General features: G+C 43.3%; 1 protein-coding gene across 5 annotated transcripts in view; it reads right to left on the bottom strand.

Moving 5' to 3' along the window:
• Window positions 1–826: 826 nt before the first annotated feature.
• MIER1 (MIER1 transcriptional regulator) overlaps window positions 827–20,179 on the bottom strand; it is a 76,256-nt gene continuing 56,903 nt past the window's right edge. For all 5 annotated transcript variants that reach the window (XM_038752252.1, XM_038752248.1, XM_038752249.1 and 2 more), the window contains 7 exons: window positions 19,724–19,796; window positions 14,424–14,575; window positions 12,102–12,183; window positions 7,560–7,654; window positions 6,382–6,509; window positions 4,236–4,375; window positions 827–3,789 (listed from right to left, as the gene is read on the bottom strand). In XM_038752252.1, the coding sequence (XP_038608180.1) occupies window positions 3,461–3,789; window positions 4,236–4,375; window positions 6,382–6,509; window positions 7,560–7,654; window positions 12,102–12,183; window positions 14,424–14,575; window positions 19,724–19,796 (999 nt within the window). In that variant the 3' untranslated portion in view covers window positions 827–3,460. The remainder of the gene's footprint in view (window positions 3,790–4,235; window positions 4,376–6,381; window positions 6,510–7,559; window positions 7,655–12,101; window positions 12,184–14,423; window positions 14,576–19,723; window positions 19,797–20,179) is intronic.

Genomic DNA, 20,179 nt, shown 5'->3' with positions numbered 1-20,179 from the left:
TGGGCTCACAGTCTAAAAGGGGGAAGACAGAGAACAAAACCAAACATACTAACAAAGTAAAGGACCCCAGCAGACGGCAAGATGGCACGGAAAACCTCCCTGGAGGCAGGTTACCAGCAATCCTGACCCACGACTTAAATGGGTAAGAATCTTGGGTGCACAGCAATCCAATCATGAAAACACAGTAAGTGATAATTAATGGACTGTACTCCACCTCATTAATTTATTTAGAGCAATAACAGACTTACTAGCCTGCAGCGAATCAAGGATAAAAATGTGAGCCTTGCTGTTGGCGGCACTTATTAAATAAGGTATTTTGTCTTTCCAAATCAATACCTCTCCTGGGATTGTCCTGTTTGGAAACCGGTAGGCGTTTCGCTATCAGAGACCCCGGGTTTTAATCAGAGACGACCCCAGGATTCGCAAATGAACGCCGCTGTGAGTTTCAATGTTTAGATACCAGCGGTAGGTGGATCATTTGGGTGGAAGGGGCCATTTTGGAAAGCCCTCTCTGCTTGGAAACAAGTTAAGTGAGGTGAAATTGATTAATTGGATTCAGTACAGAGGAGAAAAAGGATTTTAATTACAAGATAAAAAGAAGCAAATGCCCCTTAGCGGAAGGGAAGTAATTCGGAGGCTTGGCATCCTACAGGATTTCTTAATGGTTCCCACCAACGAGCCAACGCGGAACCCATCACGAGTCCTTCGTGAAGCGAATCAGCCTGGAACTCGTTCCTGTCAGCCCTTCAACCCCAACCGGAAAACCTCAAGCGTGAGTCTACTGAAGATTGTAATCCACAGAATCAGTTCGCTGACACGCACGATATGCTTAAAAAAATATTTTAATTAGCTTCTTCGGAATCGCAGACAGGGGGTGCGGAAGGAACAGAAGGTAATTACAGTGCAAAATTACTCTGCGTGAGAAAAGTTTGGAAAACCTAATTAGTACTTCCAACACACTTAGGCTTCCTCTGTCGTCATTTCCAAAGCGCGACAGCAGGGTTCCCGGGAAGCTCCTGCCTCCGATGGGAGAGGACGCCAGGAAACGGGGCGCTGCTTCTGAAGAACGGCATCGGAGGCCTCGCTCCAACAGCGCACGGTCTCAGAAGCCGGGCCGGGACCCGTTTGGTTCCAAAAACGAACAAATCCCCAGCCGATTCTCTACACAGACTTCTTAAAAACCTGGAAAATACTAGTAGTGCAATGACTCACCAAGTTAGAGCGGCTGCGTTTCGGACACCGGGTAAAATACCTGCATAGGCAAAATGCAGTGGAATATACTGTAAAGAAAAGCCGAGCGTGACCCACGAAAACCCATTACGGAATGTCTTTTCGTTTCCTTTAGGCAAGCCTTAGAAGGCGAGATTAAAAAAAAAAGCAATACTTCCGCCGTGTGTGCCACGCCACACATGCCAACGGGCCTGAGAAGACTTGGCTTACAAACTTTTCTAGAAAAGTGGTTTGCAAGCATTCACAAAACGCAACGAAATTCAGGAAAAAAAGCGAGATCTCAGCTTAGCGGTGCAATGGTTTTAAGAGCACGGCCCCATCCTATGTTGGGAACCTTTTCTCGGGTTCACGCTGGATGAGGTCAACTTTCCTAGAGCTCAGTCAGGATGGACTAAGGGGGCTTCTCCCTGTACTGCCCCACTACCACTCGCCAGCCGTGGCTTCTTAGCATCACATGGAGAAGCGGTGAATCGTCCATCGTCTGAAACAGCTTTTAACAGCTGACCTTAAACACTGTTTTGCAAAATTAAAAAGGTTCACACTGCTGCGGCGAACGGACCGATCGGTGGCATATACTGAGCGCTTCTTGCGCGGGAGCGTACGCTACCACCGAATTGGTGGAGAACGCATTTGAGGTTATACTACCGGAGACCGTACCTTCTGACACCAGTGTGCTTCGCCAAAAGTCAAAGGACAAGGGCCCTTGTTTTAATTGTTCACCTTGTAACTGGCTCAGCCCCTAACAGACAGTCAAATAACCACGCTTCGCCTTGCAAGCAGGTGAAATCGGAAATCAAGAATTATTCGTCGGGATAAAAATATTTGTGTAAGCCTGTAAAAAAAAACACACGAGCTTGATAGCTACTCATGTTACGCTTGTCCTGTTTTAGATCTGACTTGGGTTCTGTGACTCAAAGCTTTGAGAATTAAAAATTGTCACCCTGAAGGTACAAAAGCTTTAAAGCTTCTTTAGCCTCCCTCTCCCCATCCAAAAGTGACCGATCCTTTCTCGTCGCTGGCAGAATATTTCAGGGAGGCCGTGGACTGTGTGCACACTCCCCTCCTTCTGGCAACCAAAATCACTTCACCGCTTGCCCGCTGTGCTCCTTTAGATGCAAAGAAGTGTATATTTTATATATATATAGCTATCATATATATATATATATATATATATGTGTGTGTGTATATAAAAATAAATTGAGCAGGAGTCTGGCCAATAAGGTTTAGTAAATGTAAGCACTTAACCCACATTAAGCTTCTTGTTTCGCTTTAAAAATAAATCTGAAACTGTCTAACCGATGCAAAAAAGTGTGTGCAATGCAAGTGTCATGCATAACTTTCTCCAGCTAGAAAGTATAAATCTGAAAAACCAGTTTCTCACAGTTCTATGTGAATGCCATAACCATGACTCAGGTACTACACAAACATAAGAATCCATTAGAAAAAGACTTTCAGCAAAATAAAATGAAGCTGACAGACTCGAATATCAATTCCCATAAAAGTTTACCAACTGTACAAGTTAAGAAAATTATACAAGCTTTTGTATTATGAAAGGACAGCGCAATCAAGACATAAGTACTGTAAAAATCTTTCAAAGGCTACAAAGAAATCTGGAAAAATACAGAACGTATTTCTTAAGCCCAGATAAGAATATGGAAAGACATCATTGATGTCAACAATTTTACATAGACAAACCTGACTTGGTTTAGTTTTTAAACTTCTATATATAAAAATCGTGCTCGCATCACTTTCAGGATTTACCGGGCTTTCCTTAACCATCTGATATCCAGGACGTGTAGGGAGAAAAGTGGCGACTGCTCGTCTCCAGAGTCTCAAATCTCCGAGGCATTTTAAAGAAACACCAGAAACAATGATGAGGCAGGAATCTGAATGAAGCGTTCTTCATAGAAAAAAAAACAAAAAACCAATAACCAACTCCCCCTTCCCTCGCAAACGCGGTAATGAGGAATCAGCCTAGGAATGGGATTCATTCCAAGTCACTAGAGACTTTCTCTAGTAGCTTTAAGAGGGCCTTGAAAAATCACCTAAGTTCAAAATGGGCAGTACCGCTACTGTCACGTGAACCCCAGAATCACATGAAAGAAACAAAACCTCTCGCTTTGACGGCTTTAAGGAAATCGATTTCTTAAGGTAACCCATTAACCCTGAAAATTCTCTCAACAGAATTTACTCTGAGGAAGAAAGGAAAAAAAAAAAAGGCTCTCTGTTTTTAGTCATCTCTGCTTTCCAGCTCTTCCAATTTCCCGTGGGGGGCCGCATCCTGGAAAAATTCGGAGGAACCCGGACTCTCTTTTCCATTGCTGCTAACCCTGCGCCTCTTGGCAGGTCTCTCGTGCTTGTCTTCAAAATCCGGCTCGTTCCTGACAGTCACGTACGCGAGTTTGGGGTCGCTGGTCAGGTTCTCTGTCTCGTAACCATTTGTGTCGGTGTCCGGGTGAAGGGGCTTCTTGGGGCCACCCGTCGGTCCGTTGATGTGCGGGCCTTCTGCTTTTCCATCATCTTTGCTCGACGTTTCGCCTGGCCCGTTGGAGGAGACACCTGAATCGGAAAAGAAATCCGCTGGCTGGTCTCAAAGGTCAATCCACCGATCCGTCGATGGTATTTACTGAGCCCTTACTGTGCGCAGAGAGCGCTGTACTAAGCGTGTGAGTGAGTACAATACGACAGATCTATAGGGCCCCGGCTCCCAATCTTCCCTGTGACAAAGGAAGAGTGACCGTTGAAGCCAATGATGAAAGTAACCTGGCCTACGGAGTGGATTCGCTCTGGGCCCCAAGCTTCCCTCACCCCCGAGTCTCCCCTTCTCTCCCCAAAACCTGCGGCGAGGAGGGAACGGGGACGGGTCACAGCTGTTCGTGTCTGAAGCTCCTGTTCCTACCTCGACTAAACGAACACCAAAAACTTTATTCCTCCTCTAAAACAGGTTTCAGGCTGTGGGAAGAAAGGAGAGAGCGAGGTTGGCCACGTCTCCTCCGGGCGCTTACCGTTCTGATTGCTGTTGCTTGTGGTGCCGTCTTCTTTCTCCGACTGGCTGGTGCTACTGTTCGAGGCCGTGGGAGGAGGGGACGGGGCTCGGCTAGAAGCGGCGCTCTCGCTTTCGTCTAAGAGCCGGTCCATGTAATCCCTGAGGGAAGAGGTGCCCGTTACGTTTTCTAGAAAATAAAAGCTGGGGCTTTCTAAACCTAACCACAGTTCAACTGGAATCTGTAGAATTCATTTAGTGTGTTCCAGTTTTCATCATCCCCTTCAGTCCACGTGCCTAAAAGATCAGGATTGGACTACTCCAAATTTAGCTGATTTCATTCTAGTTGCCAAGGGGTAGGGGTAAAACAGGTGATAAATTACTGAAAGCCCTACAAAGAACACATACTATGTTATGGTATCATTATTATTCTGTTTATTTATTTATTTATTTATTTTACTTGTACATTTCTATCCTACTTATTTTATTTTGTTGGTATGTTTGGTTCTGTTCTCTGTCTCCCCCTTTTAGACTGTGAGCCCACTATCGGGTAGGAACTGTCTCTATGTGATGCCAATTTGTACTTCCCAAGCGCTTAGTACAGTGCTCTGCACATAGTAAGCGCTCAATAAATACGACTGATTGATTGATTGATTGATTGTTTTGCTGCCTCGCGAGCCTGGAGGCTCTTTGTGGGCAGGGATCGGCTCTACCAATTCAATAGAACTGTACTCCGAGCGCTCAGTACAGTGCTAAGCACACGGTAAGTGCTAAATAAATAGCATCGATTGAGAAAAGCCTAAGGTGAAACATTTAGTCTCAGAAAAAAGCCCACCGCAAAAGGAAAGGACCCGTGTTTTTATCTGTCCACCTCTTGTCACCCAAGTGCCACCTTCCCATCCTGACTGGGAAGAAGTAGACTTCAAGTGGGACGGGACCATTTTTCAATGGAATTTGGTAAAACTTTCAGAACAAAGACTCGTGCACAGTCAACTGGGCAAAGATACTTGTGGGTGGTGGTGATGAGGTGTGAAATGGGCAGTTTCTGAAATGGATGAAAAATGGGAAGCTGTTTCTTTCCCTTCCCTTCTCAACGCTGAGATTTTGCTTATGAAACTGGGTGTGGGCGGCTTTGGAACAAACTCCCAAAAATAAATGCGAAAAACTCACTGTACGCGGGTAGTGAAAATGTTTCCACTATAGCAGACACTGATTCAAATGTTGGAAGAGAAATTCAGTGGTCCTGCAAATCTTAGCAGTAACAGGAATAGTAGTTAAGAATACTAAATGCTTACTATGTTTACTGCATTGGACTAAGCATTGGGAAAGAATGCATATAGAACAGTGCTTTGCACATAGTAAGCGCTTAATAAATGCCATTATTATTATCATTATATAGGAATCAGACGTGGCCCTACAGTCCTAAAGAGAAAGCTAATCACGGACAGTTTACAAGCTGCCTTTTCTGCTAGCCTTCTGTGTGTCGAGAACGCTTTCTAAATCCTCTATTATACGTATTTATAGAAGCTTGCTGCTTATTTCCAAGGTCAGAGACTAGGAAGCAAGTTTAAGTTAAAAGGCTAGGGAGGAAAGGGAAGGGAAAATACTAGTAAAATCAATTGCATTTTGGGTTGCAAGCTGAAGGCCAAAGCACCACGGAAACCCGGGTGTTAAAATGTTAGTCGCAAGCTCACTGTTGAAGTGCAAGCGTTCAACTTTAAGGCTTCTCAAGAACTGAAGCAAACAGAACAGCTCAACTGCTACAAATAGCCAAGACATGGATGGCTGAAAGGAGTTGAAGAGTAAGTGGGGAAAGTAGAACCAGATGGAAAAGTTGAGGGAGGGGGAGGAGGAGAGAAATATATTCAGTAAGAGACAAAGCGCCTCAGAAAAACCGCGGGTAGAAGACTGGGGAGACGTTAAGGAAGTGATCACAAGACTGTGAAATCAATACCGGCTGAGGGTGATTTCCAGAGCCACGAGAAATTAACCAAAATACCCCATTAAATAAATAACCCAGCTTTGTCTACACAGAGTTCCCGGAAATGTTATCTTGAATACCTACCTAGTAGAAATTTCCAAACTCTAAATTCACACAATTTCCTGATTGTTGTAAGAAAAAAGACAAAAATGTTACACACACAAGAGCGACCAACTGTAATACCTACGTTACACCGGGGTGAAGGTTGTATTTCTTTTTTCCAAATCGTGTTTGCTGAGCAAAAAAATCATAACGTTCAGATTTTTTCCACATGTAGTAGAACGCAACACACTCCCCAACTGACCTCGTTCGGACCTTTGAAATAAAATTCAGGATTTAAGATTCTTTGTACCCCTCTCAAAAGCATTATTTTATGAGGACTTTATGAATTAAATTTAGCCTTTCATTATGCTGGTAAGGAATTTAATGCTTGCAGTTTATCCACAATTTAGTGCCCAAACCACTGCAATACTAAAGCTACAATTTCTCTTATACTTGTTGGAAATAGGTCAGCCTGAGTTATCTGGAAAAAAATTACATATAACAGGAAGGGGAAATTACAGCGACTTTACTAAAAAGTAAATGACAGTGAAAACTGTAGTCAAAAAAAAAAACTTTGCCTCAACCGCCAAACTTGACATACGCGTTCATAAACTGCACTGCAATATTGAAAAAAGAACCGAAAGCGTTTTGATTTCTAAATTTTGAAATGAAACGAAATGGGACCTCAGCCATGAAGTGTGTTTGTTTTCATGTGATGCTCTCACTCCACTCAATCCTAAAGACAACTCAAAAGGGCTGTCGTCTTTGTGCTCACACTTCTCCCATTCCCCTCCCTGTATATATATATATATCTATATCTATATCTATATAGATATAGATATAGATATATATATATATATAAGCTATATATAGAAGCCCAGAGAAGTGAAGTAACTTGCCCAAGGCTACACAGCAGACAAGTGGCAGAGCAGAGATTAGAACCCAGGTCCTTCTGACTCCCAAGCTCTGTGTTCTAAATATAAACTGACTGTTATTACTCTCAGGATACCACTTCTTGGTATTTTTACCAAAAAAACTCTCTGAATCCCCTACCAGAATGACTGCAGATGGAGGTGGGGTGTTCTGGAAGAGATGTGTCAATGGCACTGCTATGGGTCAGAAATGACTCGATGGCATAAGACAAGACTTGTTAAGTGCTTACTATGTGCCAAGCCCTGTTCTGAGCACTGGGGTACATATAAAATAATCAGATTGGACACAGTCCCTGTCCCACATAAATAGGAAGGGGAACAGAGACTGAATCCCCAATGGTTTTTTTTAAAAATTTAGTCAATGAAGAAAAAATACTTTATGATCACTTACCTTATTAGCCTGGATCAAATGGAAATCTTTTCCATATGCCTTTAATCCCTGCTCAAAATTCCTACATTCTTCCTCTGTCCAGACAGAAAGTTCCTCTGAAACAACAAAAATTTAAGTATTTTTTGAATGCCAATATGGACATCCACGAGAACCTGTTAAAACCTTGTCTTCTGGGGAGACGGAGAAATTCTGAATTAAAGCCAGCGAAATCTAAAATACGGACATCCTCATCGATTGCGGTGTGAAATATCCCCGTTTTATTCTTATCATCAATCGTATTTATTGAGCGCTTACTATGTGCAGAGCACTGTACTAAGCGCTTGGGAAGTACAGATTGGCAACATATAGAGACAGTCCCTACCCAACAGTGGGCTCACAGTCTAAAAGGGGGAGACAGAGAACAAAACCAAACATACTAACAAAATAAAATAAATAGAATAGATATGCACAAGTAAAATAAATAAATAGAGTAATAAATATGTACAAACGCTTACACAGATTTTGTTCTAAGAAGGATGTCTATCTGAATAACTGCCTTTAAGAAATGTTCCTTGGGGATCTTTAGAAACACTGAGAGACCCCTACTCTCAAGACTGGCTCTGGAGGAAGTTCTAGGACTGTGGGTCTCCCAGAGTGGAGATACAGGGTATGAAAGATGGGTATTTCATTCAATCGTATTTATTGAGCGCTTACTGTGTGCAGAGCACTGTACTAAGCGCTTGGGAAGTACAAGTTGGCAACATATAGAGAAAGTCCCTACCCAACAGTGGGCTCGCAGTCTAGAAGAAGTCTGTGAGCCCCATGTGGGACAGGGCCAGTGAACAACTTGACGATGATAGAGCTAACCCTCCATGCTTGGCCTGTAATTATACTTTAAGTGTTTACTATCCTAAGGATTTAAAAGGAAGCCACACGGTGGGAACGGTGAGGGTTCACCAGAACCTTGACTACAGGACAAAGACTCAGAATCAGTATGACAAAGAGGAAACCTCAGGGGTTTTGTTTTCTTATGGTATTTGGTAAAGCGCCTACTATATGCCAGCCTCTGTTCTAATCAATCAATCAATCAATCAATCGTATTTATTGAGCGCTTACTGTGTGCAGAGTACTGTACTAAGTGCTTGGGAAGTACAAGCTGGCAACATACAGAGACAGTCCCTACCCAACAGTGGGCTCGCAGTCTAAAAGGGGGAGACAGAGAACAAAACCAAACATACTAACAAAATAAAATAAATAGAATAGATAGGTACAAGAAAAATAAATAAATAACTAGAGTAATAAATATGTACAAACATATATACATATATACAGGTGCTGTGGGGAAGGGAAGGAGGTTGGGGTAGATACAAGATAATCAGGTTAGATAGAGTCCATTTCTGTAGCTTGGCTATAGAGGAGGAGTGTGGCTTAGTGGAAAGAGCACAGGGTTGTGAGTCAGAAGTCGTGGGTTCTAATCCCAGCTCCGGCACTTATCAGCTGTGTGACCTTGGGCAAGTCACTTAACTTGTCTGTGCTTTGTTACCTCACCTGTAAAACGGAGTTTTAAGACTGTGAGCCCTACGTGGGACAATCTGATCACCTTGTATCTACCCCAGTGCTTAGAACAGTGCTCGGCACATAGTAAGCACTTAACCAATACCATCATTATTATTAAGTCTCACATGGGGCTCACAGTCTTAATCCCCATTTTATAGAAGAGGTAACTGAGGTTCAGAGAAATGACCAAGATCAGATGGCAGACAAATGGCAGAGTCAGTATCAGAACCCAGGTCCTTCTGAAAATTACTCTCCCCTTTTCCAAGCCTTATTGAAGGTACATCTCCTCCAAGAGGCCTTCCTAAGCCCTCCTTTCCTCTTCTCCCACTCACTTCTGCGTCACTCTGACTTGATCCCTTTATTCATCCCCACTCCCAGCTCCAAAGCACTTACGTCCATATCTGTCATTGATTTACTTCTATTAACGTCTGTCTCCCTCTCTAGACTGTAAGTTCACTGTGGGCAGGGGATGTGTCTGCTGACTGCTATATTTTATTTTTATTCTGATGACACCTGTCCACATGTTTTGTTTTGTTGTCTGTCTCCCCCTTCTAGACTGTGAGCCCGCTGTTGGGTAGGGAATGTCTGTATATATGTTACCCACTTGTACTTCCCAAGCGCTTAGTACAGAGCACTGCACACAGTCAGCGCACAATAAATGCGATTGAATGAATGAATGAATATTGTACTCTTCCAGGTGCTTAGTACAGTGCTCTGCACACAGTAAGAGCTCAAAAAAATATGATTGAACTCCCAGGCCTGTTCTCTGTTCATTAGGCCACAATGAAGGGTGTATATGGAGATTCAATAGCTGTTCTCCTACCTCTAGACTGCGAGCCCAGTGTGGTACAGACAAGGTGTCTGACCTATCTTGCTTGGCACAGACTAAGCACTTAAAATGCCACTGTTATTATCATTACTATTAATGATAATAATCCTGCCTGTTGGATTCCAAATCTTGACAGGCCATTCCCTGAGGAAAACAAATGCTTCTGATTGCTTGTCTACCTGCCGCACTGGTCTCCTAAACACCACACTAGTAGTTTTTGCATTGTTTGAGACTGTTTCTCAGAGCATTTTCCTGCAAAGCCTTGCTGTTATGGAGACGGCTGAACACTTTAAGACTTAGCACCGCTTCTATTCCAGAATGTCTTTCCTGGCCTACTTTCAGATGCAGAGTGTGGCTCACAGGGTTCGCTAGAAAAAATGTTCAAGGCGTTTTTAATTTGGTATGGAGCTTCACACCCCAGTGTTGCCAAACTCCACCTTGCACTGTTTCAAAAGCCAGGCTGGCCTTTTGATTGTCTCCAATCTTTGCCTACCTTGAAATTGTTGGGAGAAGTACCATGGCCTAGTGGAAAGAGCCTGCTAATCCCAACTCTGCCACTTATCTGCTGTGTGATCCTTGTCAAGTCATCTGGCTTCGCTGTGCCTCAATTACCTTGTCTGTAAAATGGGGATTCAAACCTGCTCCCTCCTGCTTAGACTGAGAGACCCGTGGGGGACAGGTACCCAAATTATCTTCTATTTACTTCAGCGCTTAGTAAAGTAGTAGAGAAGCAGCGTGGCTCAGTGGAAAGAGCACGGGCCTTGGAGTCAGAGGTCATGGGTTCAAATCCCGGCACCGCCAACTGTCAGCTGTGTGACTTTGGGCAAGTCACTTAACTTCTCTGGGCCTCAGTTACCTCATCTGTAAAATGCGGATTAAGACTGTAAGCCCCCCAAGGGACAACCTGATCACCTTGTAACCTTCCCAGTGTTTAGAACAGTGCTTTGCACATAGTAAGCGCTTAATAAATGTCACTATTATTATATTACAGTGCTTGGAACAGAAAAAGTATTTAACAAGTACCATAACTAATTAACATAATGCCTAAGGTAGCAGAGTTGATAAGAGGATCGAGTTGTGTATTGCCTATGAAAATCTTTGTGGGTAGGGTTTCTGGCTGTTTGGTAACTACAGTTTTCTTCAGATTCATCATGACTCCACAGCACGGTGCTGAATCTGCAAATCTACAATCTCAATTACATACCTTCTTGCATAGGTGCTGTAAGAACAGTCTTTTATTTAGTAATTCCTAAACCGCTGTCTCAAAGACTTTTGGCAGAAATCTGCAAGCAAGGAGGGGACTGAATCTGTAAGTACCTGTCTGAGATTTTCCTCTGAGGAAACGCAAAAAGGTTACCAAAGATGTCACCATAATCATCATTTCCAAGAAGGAAGGAGAGGGAGCAGACAGTGGAAACTATCGGGTAATCTCACTGCTTTCCATTACTAGCAAGATTCTAGCCAAAACCCTTCTTAAAGGACACTTAAAGAACAGTTTCCTATGCACACTGCCTTTTTTTAAAAAATGGTATTTGTTCATTCAATCGTATTTATTGGGCACTTACTGTGTGCAGATTATTGTACTAAGCACTGGGGTAAAAACGAGATTGTCAGTTTGGACACAGTCCCGTCCCGCATGGGGCTCAGAGTCGTAATCCCCGTTTTACAGATGAAGTCACTGATGCACAGAGAAGTGATGTAACTTGCCCAAAGTCACACAACAGACAAGTGGCGGAGCTGGAATTAGAACCCAGGTCCTTCTGATTCACAGGCCTATACTCTATCCACTAGGCCAAAAATGTAGCATGGTAGACAAAATCTGGCGCTTGTATTTTGAACGCGGCTCGGACAATTGTTGAGCAAATTTGTAAGTCCTGAAAAACCTCGGCAAGACCTTTAGGCTACTGCACGATGGTATGACTGGTCAAGGCGGAACTGGTATGGACGAACCTGTTCGACCTCAACAGTACTAATATGCTTAAGGACGCGACGGGTATCTCGAAGCTGGAGGCAAAATATGCTTCAGAAGTACTGGGAAACTCAACAGGCCAGGAGAATCATCCAATTACTACTCTTACCAATATATCCGACCCAACTCAATTTTGAAACCAGGGCAAAAAGAATTTGGAGGGAAGGGGATTAACGCGGAAAAAGTACTAATTTAAATGTGCGCTTACCTCTCGCTGCTTTTACGTTAAATCTTAATCTTCTCAGTGCTTCTTCTGTATCAAAATTGCACTTAACCAATTCATATAGTGCCTAGAAAGATAAAAGGCTTTAATGAAATCCTTGACCTGGAATACACGACGAACAGATCAACCAGCGCTAAATGGTTATGAAATCGGCCCTGTGTTCTGGAAAACTCTTTAATCTTGCCCAGGAGAAAAACCAGTGCAAAGAGTAAAACCTGAACGCCAAGTTCTCAAACAGAACTGTACAGAGACTCCGAACAAATAAGGAGCGGAACCACAATTCCAGCTCCTAGAAACAGGTTCCCAGTTTAGCATCTGAACAGTTCGAGAGACCGTTAAGGGCTCCAACCCAACTAAATGGCTTATCCTGAAACCAAAGACAACGCGGCAGCCCATTGTGCCCACTACCCCACAGCTTCCGGCTTTTAAACCGCGGAACTGATCTGATTCGATTCTTTTCTTACAACCCGAATAGATGCCCTCAAGGATTTTGAGGCTGGCCACCTGCAAGCTGGAAAATGGCTCTGGACACGCCTGCAGGGCCACCTCACTGAATCTTACGGTCCCGAGCCAGCAGAAAAGGGCACCAAAGAGCCGGGAGGTGGCTCTTTTATAGAAAAAGGGGCGACGTACGGGGTGGTTTCGTTTGTCCATAAAGGAGGATAAACTGCCTAAAACAGTTCTTCTATATAGGAAGGAAGGATGGAAATTTTTTTTAAAAAAAATCAATCAATCAATCAATCAATCAATCGTATTTATTGAGCGCTTACTATGTGCAGAGCACTGTACTAAGCGCTTGGGAAGTACAAATTGGCAACACATAGAGACAGTCCCTACCCAACAGTGGGCTCACAGTCTAAAAGGGGGAGACAGAGAACAGAACCAAACATACCAACAAAATAAAATAAATAGGATAGAAATGTACAAGTAAAATAAATAAATAAATAAATAGAGTAATAAATATGTACAACCATATATACATATATACAGGTGCTGTGGGGAAGGGAAGGAGGTAAGATGGGGGGATGGAGAGGGGGACGAGGGGGAGAGGGGGAGAGAGGGAGAGGTTCATTCCCCTTAGAAAACGTGAATCAATCGATGTTATTTATTGAGCACATACTGCGTGCAGAGCACGGCACTAAGCGCTTTGGAGATTACAGTTCAATAGAGTTGGTAGACACGTTCCCTGCCCACAAGGAGCTTATTCCTAGAGGGGGAGAGACACAAAAATGAATTACAGATGGGGGTAATGGGAGAGTAGAAGGATACAGACACCAGGGCTGTGGTGACGTGAGTAGCAAGTGCTAAAAGGGGTAGAGACCTCTCATAGAAGCCTGAAATAATCACTGCTGCTCCTCAACCGGAGCCTGTGCCTTTTTGGAGGGTCTGAAGTCTTGCCTCTTCTCACCCCTTCCACAAGCACCCAAGCCCTGACCATCCCATGCACCACAATGGAAGGAGGGAATCTTGTCCCCCTTTTAGACTGTGAGCCCACTGTTGGGTAGGGACTGTCTCTATATGTTGCCAACTTGTACTTCCCAAGTGCTTAGGACAGTGCTCTGCACACAGTAAGCGCTCAATAAATACGATTGATTGATTGTCAGTGTGGCTTTTTCTAAACTTCTATAATTCACTTTACCAGACTGGGGTCGGGGGAGAGGGAAAAGGAACCAAAGGCATGTTAACGTTTCTTCTGTCACTCCCTCTAGACTGTAAACTCCTTGTGGGCATGGAATGTATCTACCAACTCTGTTATACTGTACTCTCCCAAGTGCTTAGGACAGTGCTCTGCACACAGTATGCCCTTAGTAAATACCACTGATTGTCTGCTCACAAGGATTTTACAAGCTAGTGAGGGGAGGCAGGTGGGGTGGGATGCACATAGTAGGTACTCAACAAATGTTTCTTAACAAATAATGAAGCCACGCACTGGAATGGTAAAGGTAAATGTCCCGAGGGCTAATAGCCATAGAAATTGTAATTTCGAGTGCGGTGAAGTACATCTATGGCTTTTGCTCAGTAACACCTGGTATCAAATAGCAGTTTTAAATGAGAAGTTCATATTTTGAAGGACATATATCATTCACCAAGTTAAGCAAGAAAACCAGCCCATGGCAGCTACTTTAAAACAACAACAACAAACAACAACCCAACTCTCCTAAATGAAAAGGATTAACCAGGAAGAGATAATTGCCTAACTATTCAAGGGTGAGGAGGTCCCCGTGCACAAGCTGAAAATGACAAAAATACATCAGCCTAATTAGATGTCCGTTTCCACAAACTCCCCTCAGTCACTTATTCGGGTACCTGTTCGTTATCTTTGATATGAGAGCCTTCAGGAATTGCCTCCAGACCTTTCTCGTCTCCTGTTCTCCTGGAGGCTTCGTTGAGAAATTCAATCACCTTTTCTTCGAACAAGAAATCAGGGTTCCAGAGTAGCTGATCATCGTTTTCATATACTGTAGATATTGGTGACACAGAGAGATGTGAGTCTGGCTTAAGGTCATTTTCCCTGAACACGTACACTATGACCTGGCTGGCTGAAAAGCAAAATATATCTACAAGGGGCCTAGGTCAAATGCAGCGGCAAGTCAAAACCCTCGGGCCCACCTGGGCACTGGCAGGAGCCGGGGGCAGTCGGTTCCTAAATCCTTCCAACAGTGGGGCCCCAGGGGTGGCCCCAGGACTCGGCTGACCCCATTCCCAAGACCTCCCGTCAGCCACGACTAGCTTGAAGGAGCTCTGCATACAAGGACCTCTTCTATGGAGGCTTTAAATAGCTCTGTCAAGAGGCTCGGTGAGTGGGGCAGGGCCTAGACACTGTGGATCACGTCGTGTCCAATTTCCCTCTGACGATTCCAGACACCTCGCCGCACCTTTTTTTTTTTTTAGTGGTATTTGTTAAGCTCTATGTGCCAGGCACTGCACTAAGCACTGGGATTGATACAAGCTAATCAGGCTGGACACAGTCCACGTCCCACGTGGGGTTTACGGTCTTAATTATCCATTTTACAGGCGAGGGAATTGAGGCACATTCATTCATTCAATCAGTCGCATTTATTGAGTGCTTACTGTGTGCAGAGCACTGTACTAAGCGCTTTGACTTGCCCAAGGTCACAGAAGACAAATGGTGGAGACAGGATTAGAATCCAGTTCCTTCTTGACTCCCAGGCCCGACTGGAATACTGCATCAGCCTCGTCTCTGATCTCCCATCCTCCTGTCTCTCCCCACTTCAGTCTATATTTCATGCTGTATTCTAAGGCCCTGCTGAGAGCTCACCTCCTCCAGGAGGCCTTCCCAGACTGAGCCCCTTCTTTCCTCTCCCCCTCGTCCCCCTCTCTATCCCCCCGTCTTACCTCCTTCCCTTCCCCACAGCACCTGTATATATGTATATATGGTTGTACATATTTATTACTCTATTTATTTATTTATTTATTTATTTTACTTGTACATTTCTATCCTACTTATTTTATTTTGTTGGTATGTTTGGTTCTGTTCTCTGTCTCCCCCTTTTAGACTGTGAGCCCACTGTTGGGTAGGGACTGTCTCTATGTGATGCCAATTTGTACTTCCCAAGCGCTTAGTACAGTGCTCTGCACATAGTAAGCGCTCAATAAATACGATTGATTGATTGATTGCTGCCCGGATCATCTTTGTGCAAAAACGCTTTGGGCATGTTACTCCCCTCTTCAAAAATCTCCAGTGGCTGCCTGTCAACCTACGCATCAGGCAGAAACTCCTCACCCTGGGCTTCAAGGCTGTCCATCACCTCGCCCCCTCCTACCTCACCTCCCTTCTGTCCTTCTCCAGCCCAGCCCGCACCCTCCGCTCCTCTGCCGCTAACCTCCTCACTGTACCTCGTTCTCGCCCGTCCTGCCGTCGACCCCCGGCCCATGTCAATCAATCAATCAATCAATCAATCGTATTTATTGAGCGCTTACTGTGTGCAGAGCACTGTACTAAGCGCTTGGGAAGTACAAGTTGGCAACATATAGAGATGATCCCTACCCAACAGTGGGCTCACAGTCTAGAAGGGGGAGACAGACAACAAAACATAGCGACAAAATAAAATTAATAGAATAAATATGTACAAGTAAAATAAATACAGTAATAAATACATGCAAACATATATACAGGTGCTGTGGGGAAGGGAAGGAGGTAAGGTGCGGGGGGATGGAGAGGGGAAGGAGCACTGGGGGTGGGGGGAATGGACGGACCAGTCAATGGAAAGGAGTTTCTGTCTGATGCAAAAGTGGGTGGGCAAGCCCTGAAGGAGTGGGGAAACACGGACTGGATGGTTTTGCGGAAAAATGATCCAGGCAGCAGAGGGAAGTATGGATTGGAGAGGGGAGAGAGACAGGAGGCAGGGAGGTCAGCAAGGAGGCTGACACAGTAATCAAGGGGGATTTGAGAAGCAGCGTGGCTCGGGGGAAAGAGCCCGGGCTTTGGAGTCAGAAGTCATGGGTTCAAATCCCGGCTCTGCCAGCTGTCAACTGTGTGACTTTGGGCAAGTCAATTCACTTCTCTGTGCCTCTTACCTCATCTGCAAAATGGGGACCAAGACTGTGAGCCCCACATGAGACAACCCTGGCCTGGAATGCCCTCCCTCTGCCCATCCGCCAAGCTAGCTCTCTTCCTCCCTTCAAAGCCCTACTGAGAGCTCACCTTCTCCAAGGGGCCTTCCCAGAGTGAGCCCCCTTTTTCCTCTCCTCCTCCCCACCCCTCCGCTCTACCTCCTTCCCCTCCCCACAGCACCTGTATATATGTATTTATTACTTGAGGTTTATACAGCACCTGTATATACAGCACCTGTATATACAGATTTATTACTCCATTTTACTTGTATATATTTACTATTCTATTTATTTTGCTAATGATGTGCATTTAGCTTTAATTCCATTTATTCTGACGACTCGACAACTGTCCACATGTTTTGGTCTGTTGTCTGGCTCCCCCTTCTAGACTGTGAGCCCATTGTTGGGTAGGGACCATCTCTGTATGTCACCAACTTGTACTTCCCAAGCACTTAGTACAGTGCTCTGAACACAGTGAGCGCTCAACAAATATGACAATGAATGAATGAATATTCTAGTCTCTAGACCCCGCTGCTTCTCTAATGGCCTTTGGGAATAGATACAAGCGAAATGGCTGAGGAAGACCCACATACTGCACTTTGTGCAGGGTGGGTTAATTAAGTCTTTGCCAGAATGCTAATCTGAAACATTGAAATACAGTCAAAGGATTAGAGAGATGGCTAAAATGGATATTAATTCAATCAATCCTATTTGTTGAGTGCTTACTTTATGCACAGCACTGTACTGAGAGCTCAGGAGAGTACAACAGAGTTGGTAGATGGGTTCCCTGCCTGCAATGAGTTTACTGTCTAGTGACCATTTTCTCCCCAAAAGAACAAAGAAATCTGTAAGGAAGACTAGAAGAGTTCATCCATACTATCTTAACAATCCCAAGAATAATGTCTCAATTATTTTTCTCTGACATTTACATTTCAACATGACAAAATACAATTGAACAAACCATAGAGAATCAAATATGGAAAAGCAATTCCATTACTGACATACTGAATGTTGAAAGTACTTTTAAAAGACTGAAACAAAATTCATTTAGGGAAGTATGATGAGGATGCCTTTAAGATTAAGGAAAGAAACATTAATTGTAATTAATACCGGTGACATCCATCCTAGGAGTTTAAAGCATATATACCACCACAAAAGAAATCTAAAGAATCCATAAAAATGAAACAAACCAGGTTCCAGAAACCAAAATCTAATAGCATTTAATCCTAAATTCTGACTGACATATTTCCCTGAAAGCATTAGTCACCTATGACACCTTTTTTTAGAAACCATTTCATTCCCATTAAAGTAATTTTGAAGAGTAAGGAATTAGAAAATGAATTACAAAAGCAATCTAAAAAATAATAGGCATGCATGCTTGACTGCAACGGAAGAGAGCTTATGTTGATTTTCTGGGGGCAAGAGAGGCTTTGACGGGCAGCTTCCAGACTTTTGGACGTAAAAAACATGCTACTTATTTTCCATTTGGTGGCTTTACTTAGACAAAAGTTCTACATGGCGGCTAGATGCTTAAGGTTTCGACATAAAGACGGACAATCAAAGAAATCTGTGCTAAGAGTCTTAGCAGGAAAAGAAGAAAAATACTTTGCTATGAACAGTCAATGTGGGGGAAAAGCGGTTGCTATGGAAACCTCAAGATGGGTGACAGGTGGCAGGTACCTTTCCTGCTCTATGCTTTCTGCTGAACATTAGTCCAACTTTAGCTACAGATCTGGGCCCAGTCAATCGCACTTACTGAGCGCTTATTTCCTGCAGTGTGTTGTGCTAAGCACTTAGGAGAGTACAATACCACAATAAACAGACACATTCTCTGCCCACAATGAGCTCACAGTTTAGAGGGAGATCCAGCCACCCAAATCCTCTCCTGCCTCACACCCCAAGCGCAAGGCCAAAATGTGGACCAGCCAAAGTGGAATGGCGGTTAGGGGACTGATGCAGTACTCAAGGTGGGAGATGAAAAGAGTCTGGTTCCAACAAGCTGATCATATGCAAAAACTAGGGTGAAAGTAATGGTGGAGGTGGTAGCAGAAAAGGCGAGAGAGGAAAACTACTGTATTGCTGTTTTTCGTGTTAAAATAAAAATGGTCAGTTCTTCCATGGTGCATTTTCATTATTTATTTTGGATACTAGGCAACACTGGCAGAGTTAGTCTTCCTATGATTGTATGTGGGAATCAACAAAATGGCTGTGAGGTTGAGCATGGGGTCAGGGACACCCCAACACAAGTTTCCCTTGAATGCAGGCCTGGCATTCTAGGAAAACTGACTGCACTGAAATTCCTCATCCTAGACACATACGTTTTGCCAAGTACGCTCTATGACATGATCACCTCCTTTCCAATATATGGCCTCTTGAGAAAATGATGAAAATCATTACATCATCTTAGATACCCTTTCCAAGATTACTCTAGAGCATCAGATTTTCGTCAACACGACAGCCAGCATTTTCATGTTGCAAAATAATCTCTGCGAGGCTTCTAGCAATTCAATTAGATCATGATATGAAGTTACTAAAAATAGTGACTCTTAAATACTTCAAATACCTTCAGGGCCATTTACTTTTCTAGTTTCTACTTCTCTAAAAGGAAATCTCCCCTTGGTAAAAGAATTCTTTCCGATTGCTTTTACTGAAATAAAATAATCTACTCTGAATCTAAATTAGAAAACTAAATATAGCCACCAAGAGGAGAAACAGAAAATACGGTTTAGGAAGGAGATTTAAAAACTTTATTGAAAGTTTTTTTTTTTATTGAAAGATTTCTGGGAAGAAATACACTCTCTTCCGCTTTTTGATTTCCCCAGTGAGAGCTGAAAACAATGAACAGCCCCTTCCTTTCGAAATAGTTCAGTTATATTTTGTGAGTCAAATAGCCACTAAATTAAGAGACTATTAAAACTTCAGATAATATATCTAACATTATCCTATTCCCATCTGATTCACATCTGAAAAAAGTCTTCCAATACCTCTGCAGAAACATGAACCTCAAACTATGCTGCACGTTTAAAACTCACCTTTTTCATTCTCCTTGTATTTACAGATGCCAACTGGAATTTCAGCTTGAAACATGGAACCCACCATAATTTCCTATTTAAAAAAATGAAATGTTAAGCAGGATTCAAAACAGAGTTTAAGCAGATTTCTTCAGGGTTTAGTCATAGTTCTTTGTTCAAGTAAACTACACAACTTGAATAAATTCCCTAAATTCCCGTTGTTTCAAAGCCCCCATGCTACAGAATCCGGACAATGCTAACGTAACACTTACTTACCTCAGATCTGTGAGTTGATAGTTAAGTGCTTGGAAGTGATTGGATGAAAATATGGGGTGAAAGGGAAATTAGCTTAGGGATAAAAATTAATCAAAAGGTGATTTCTGGGAAGAAATATTAATAGTAACAATAATACTTAAGTGCTTTCTACGTGCCAAGCACTGTTCTAAGCACTGAGAAAAACATAAGACCACCAGGTTC

Source organism: Tachyglossus aculeatus, chromosome 10, assembly GCF_015852505.1.
Source record: "Tachyglossus aculeatus isolate mTacAcu1 chromosome 10, mTacAcu1.pri, whole genome shotgun sequence".
Lineage (NCBI taxonomy): Eukaryota > Metazoa > Chordata > Mammalia > Monotremata > Tachyglossidae > Tachyglossus > Tachyglossus aculeatus.
This window is presented reverse-complemented; position numbering and strand designations above follow the sequence as displayed.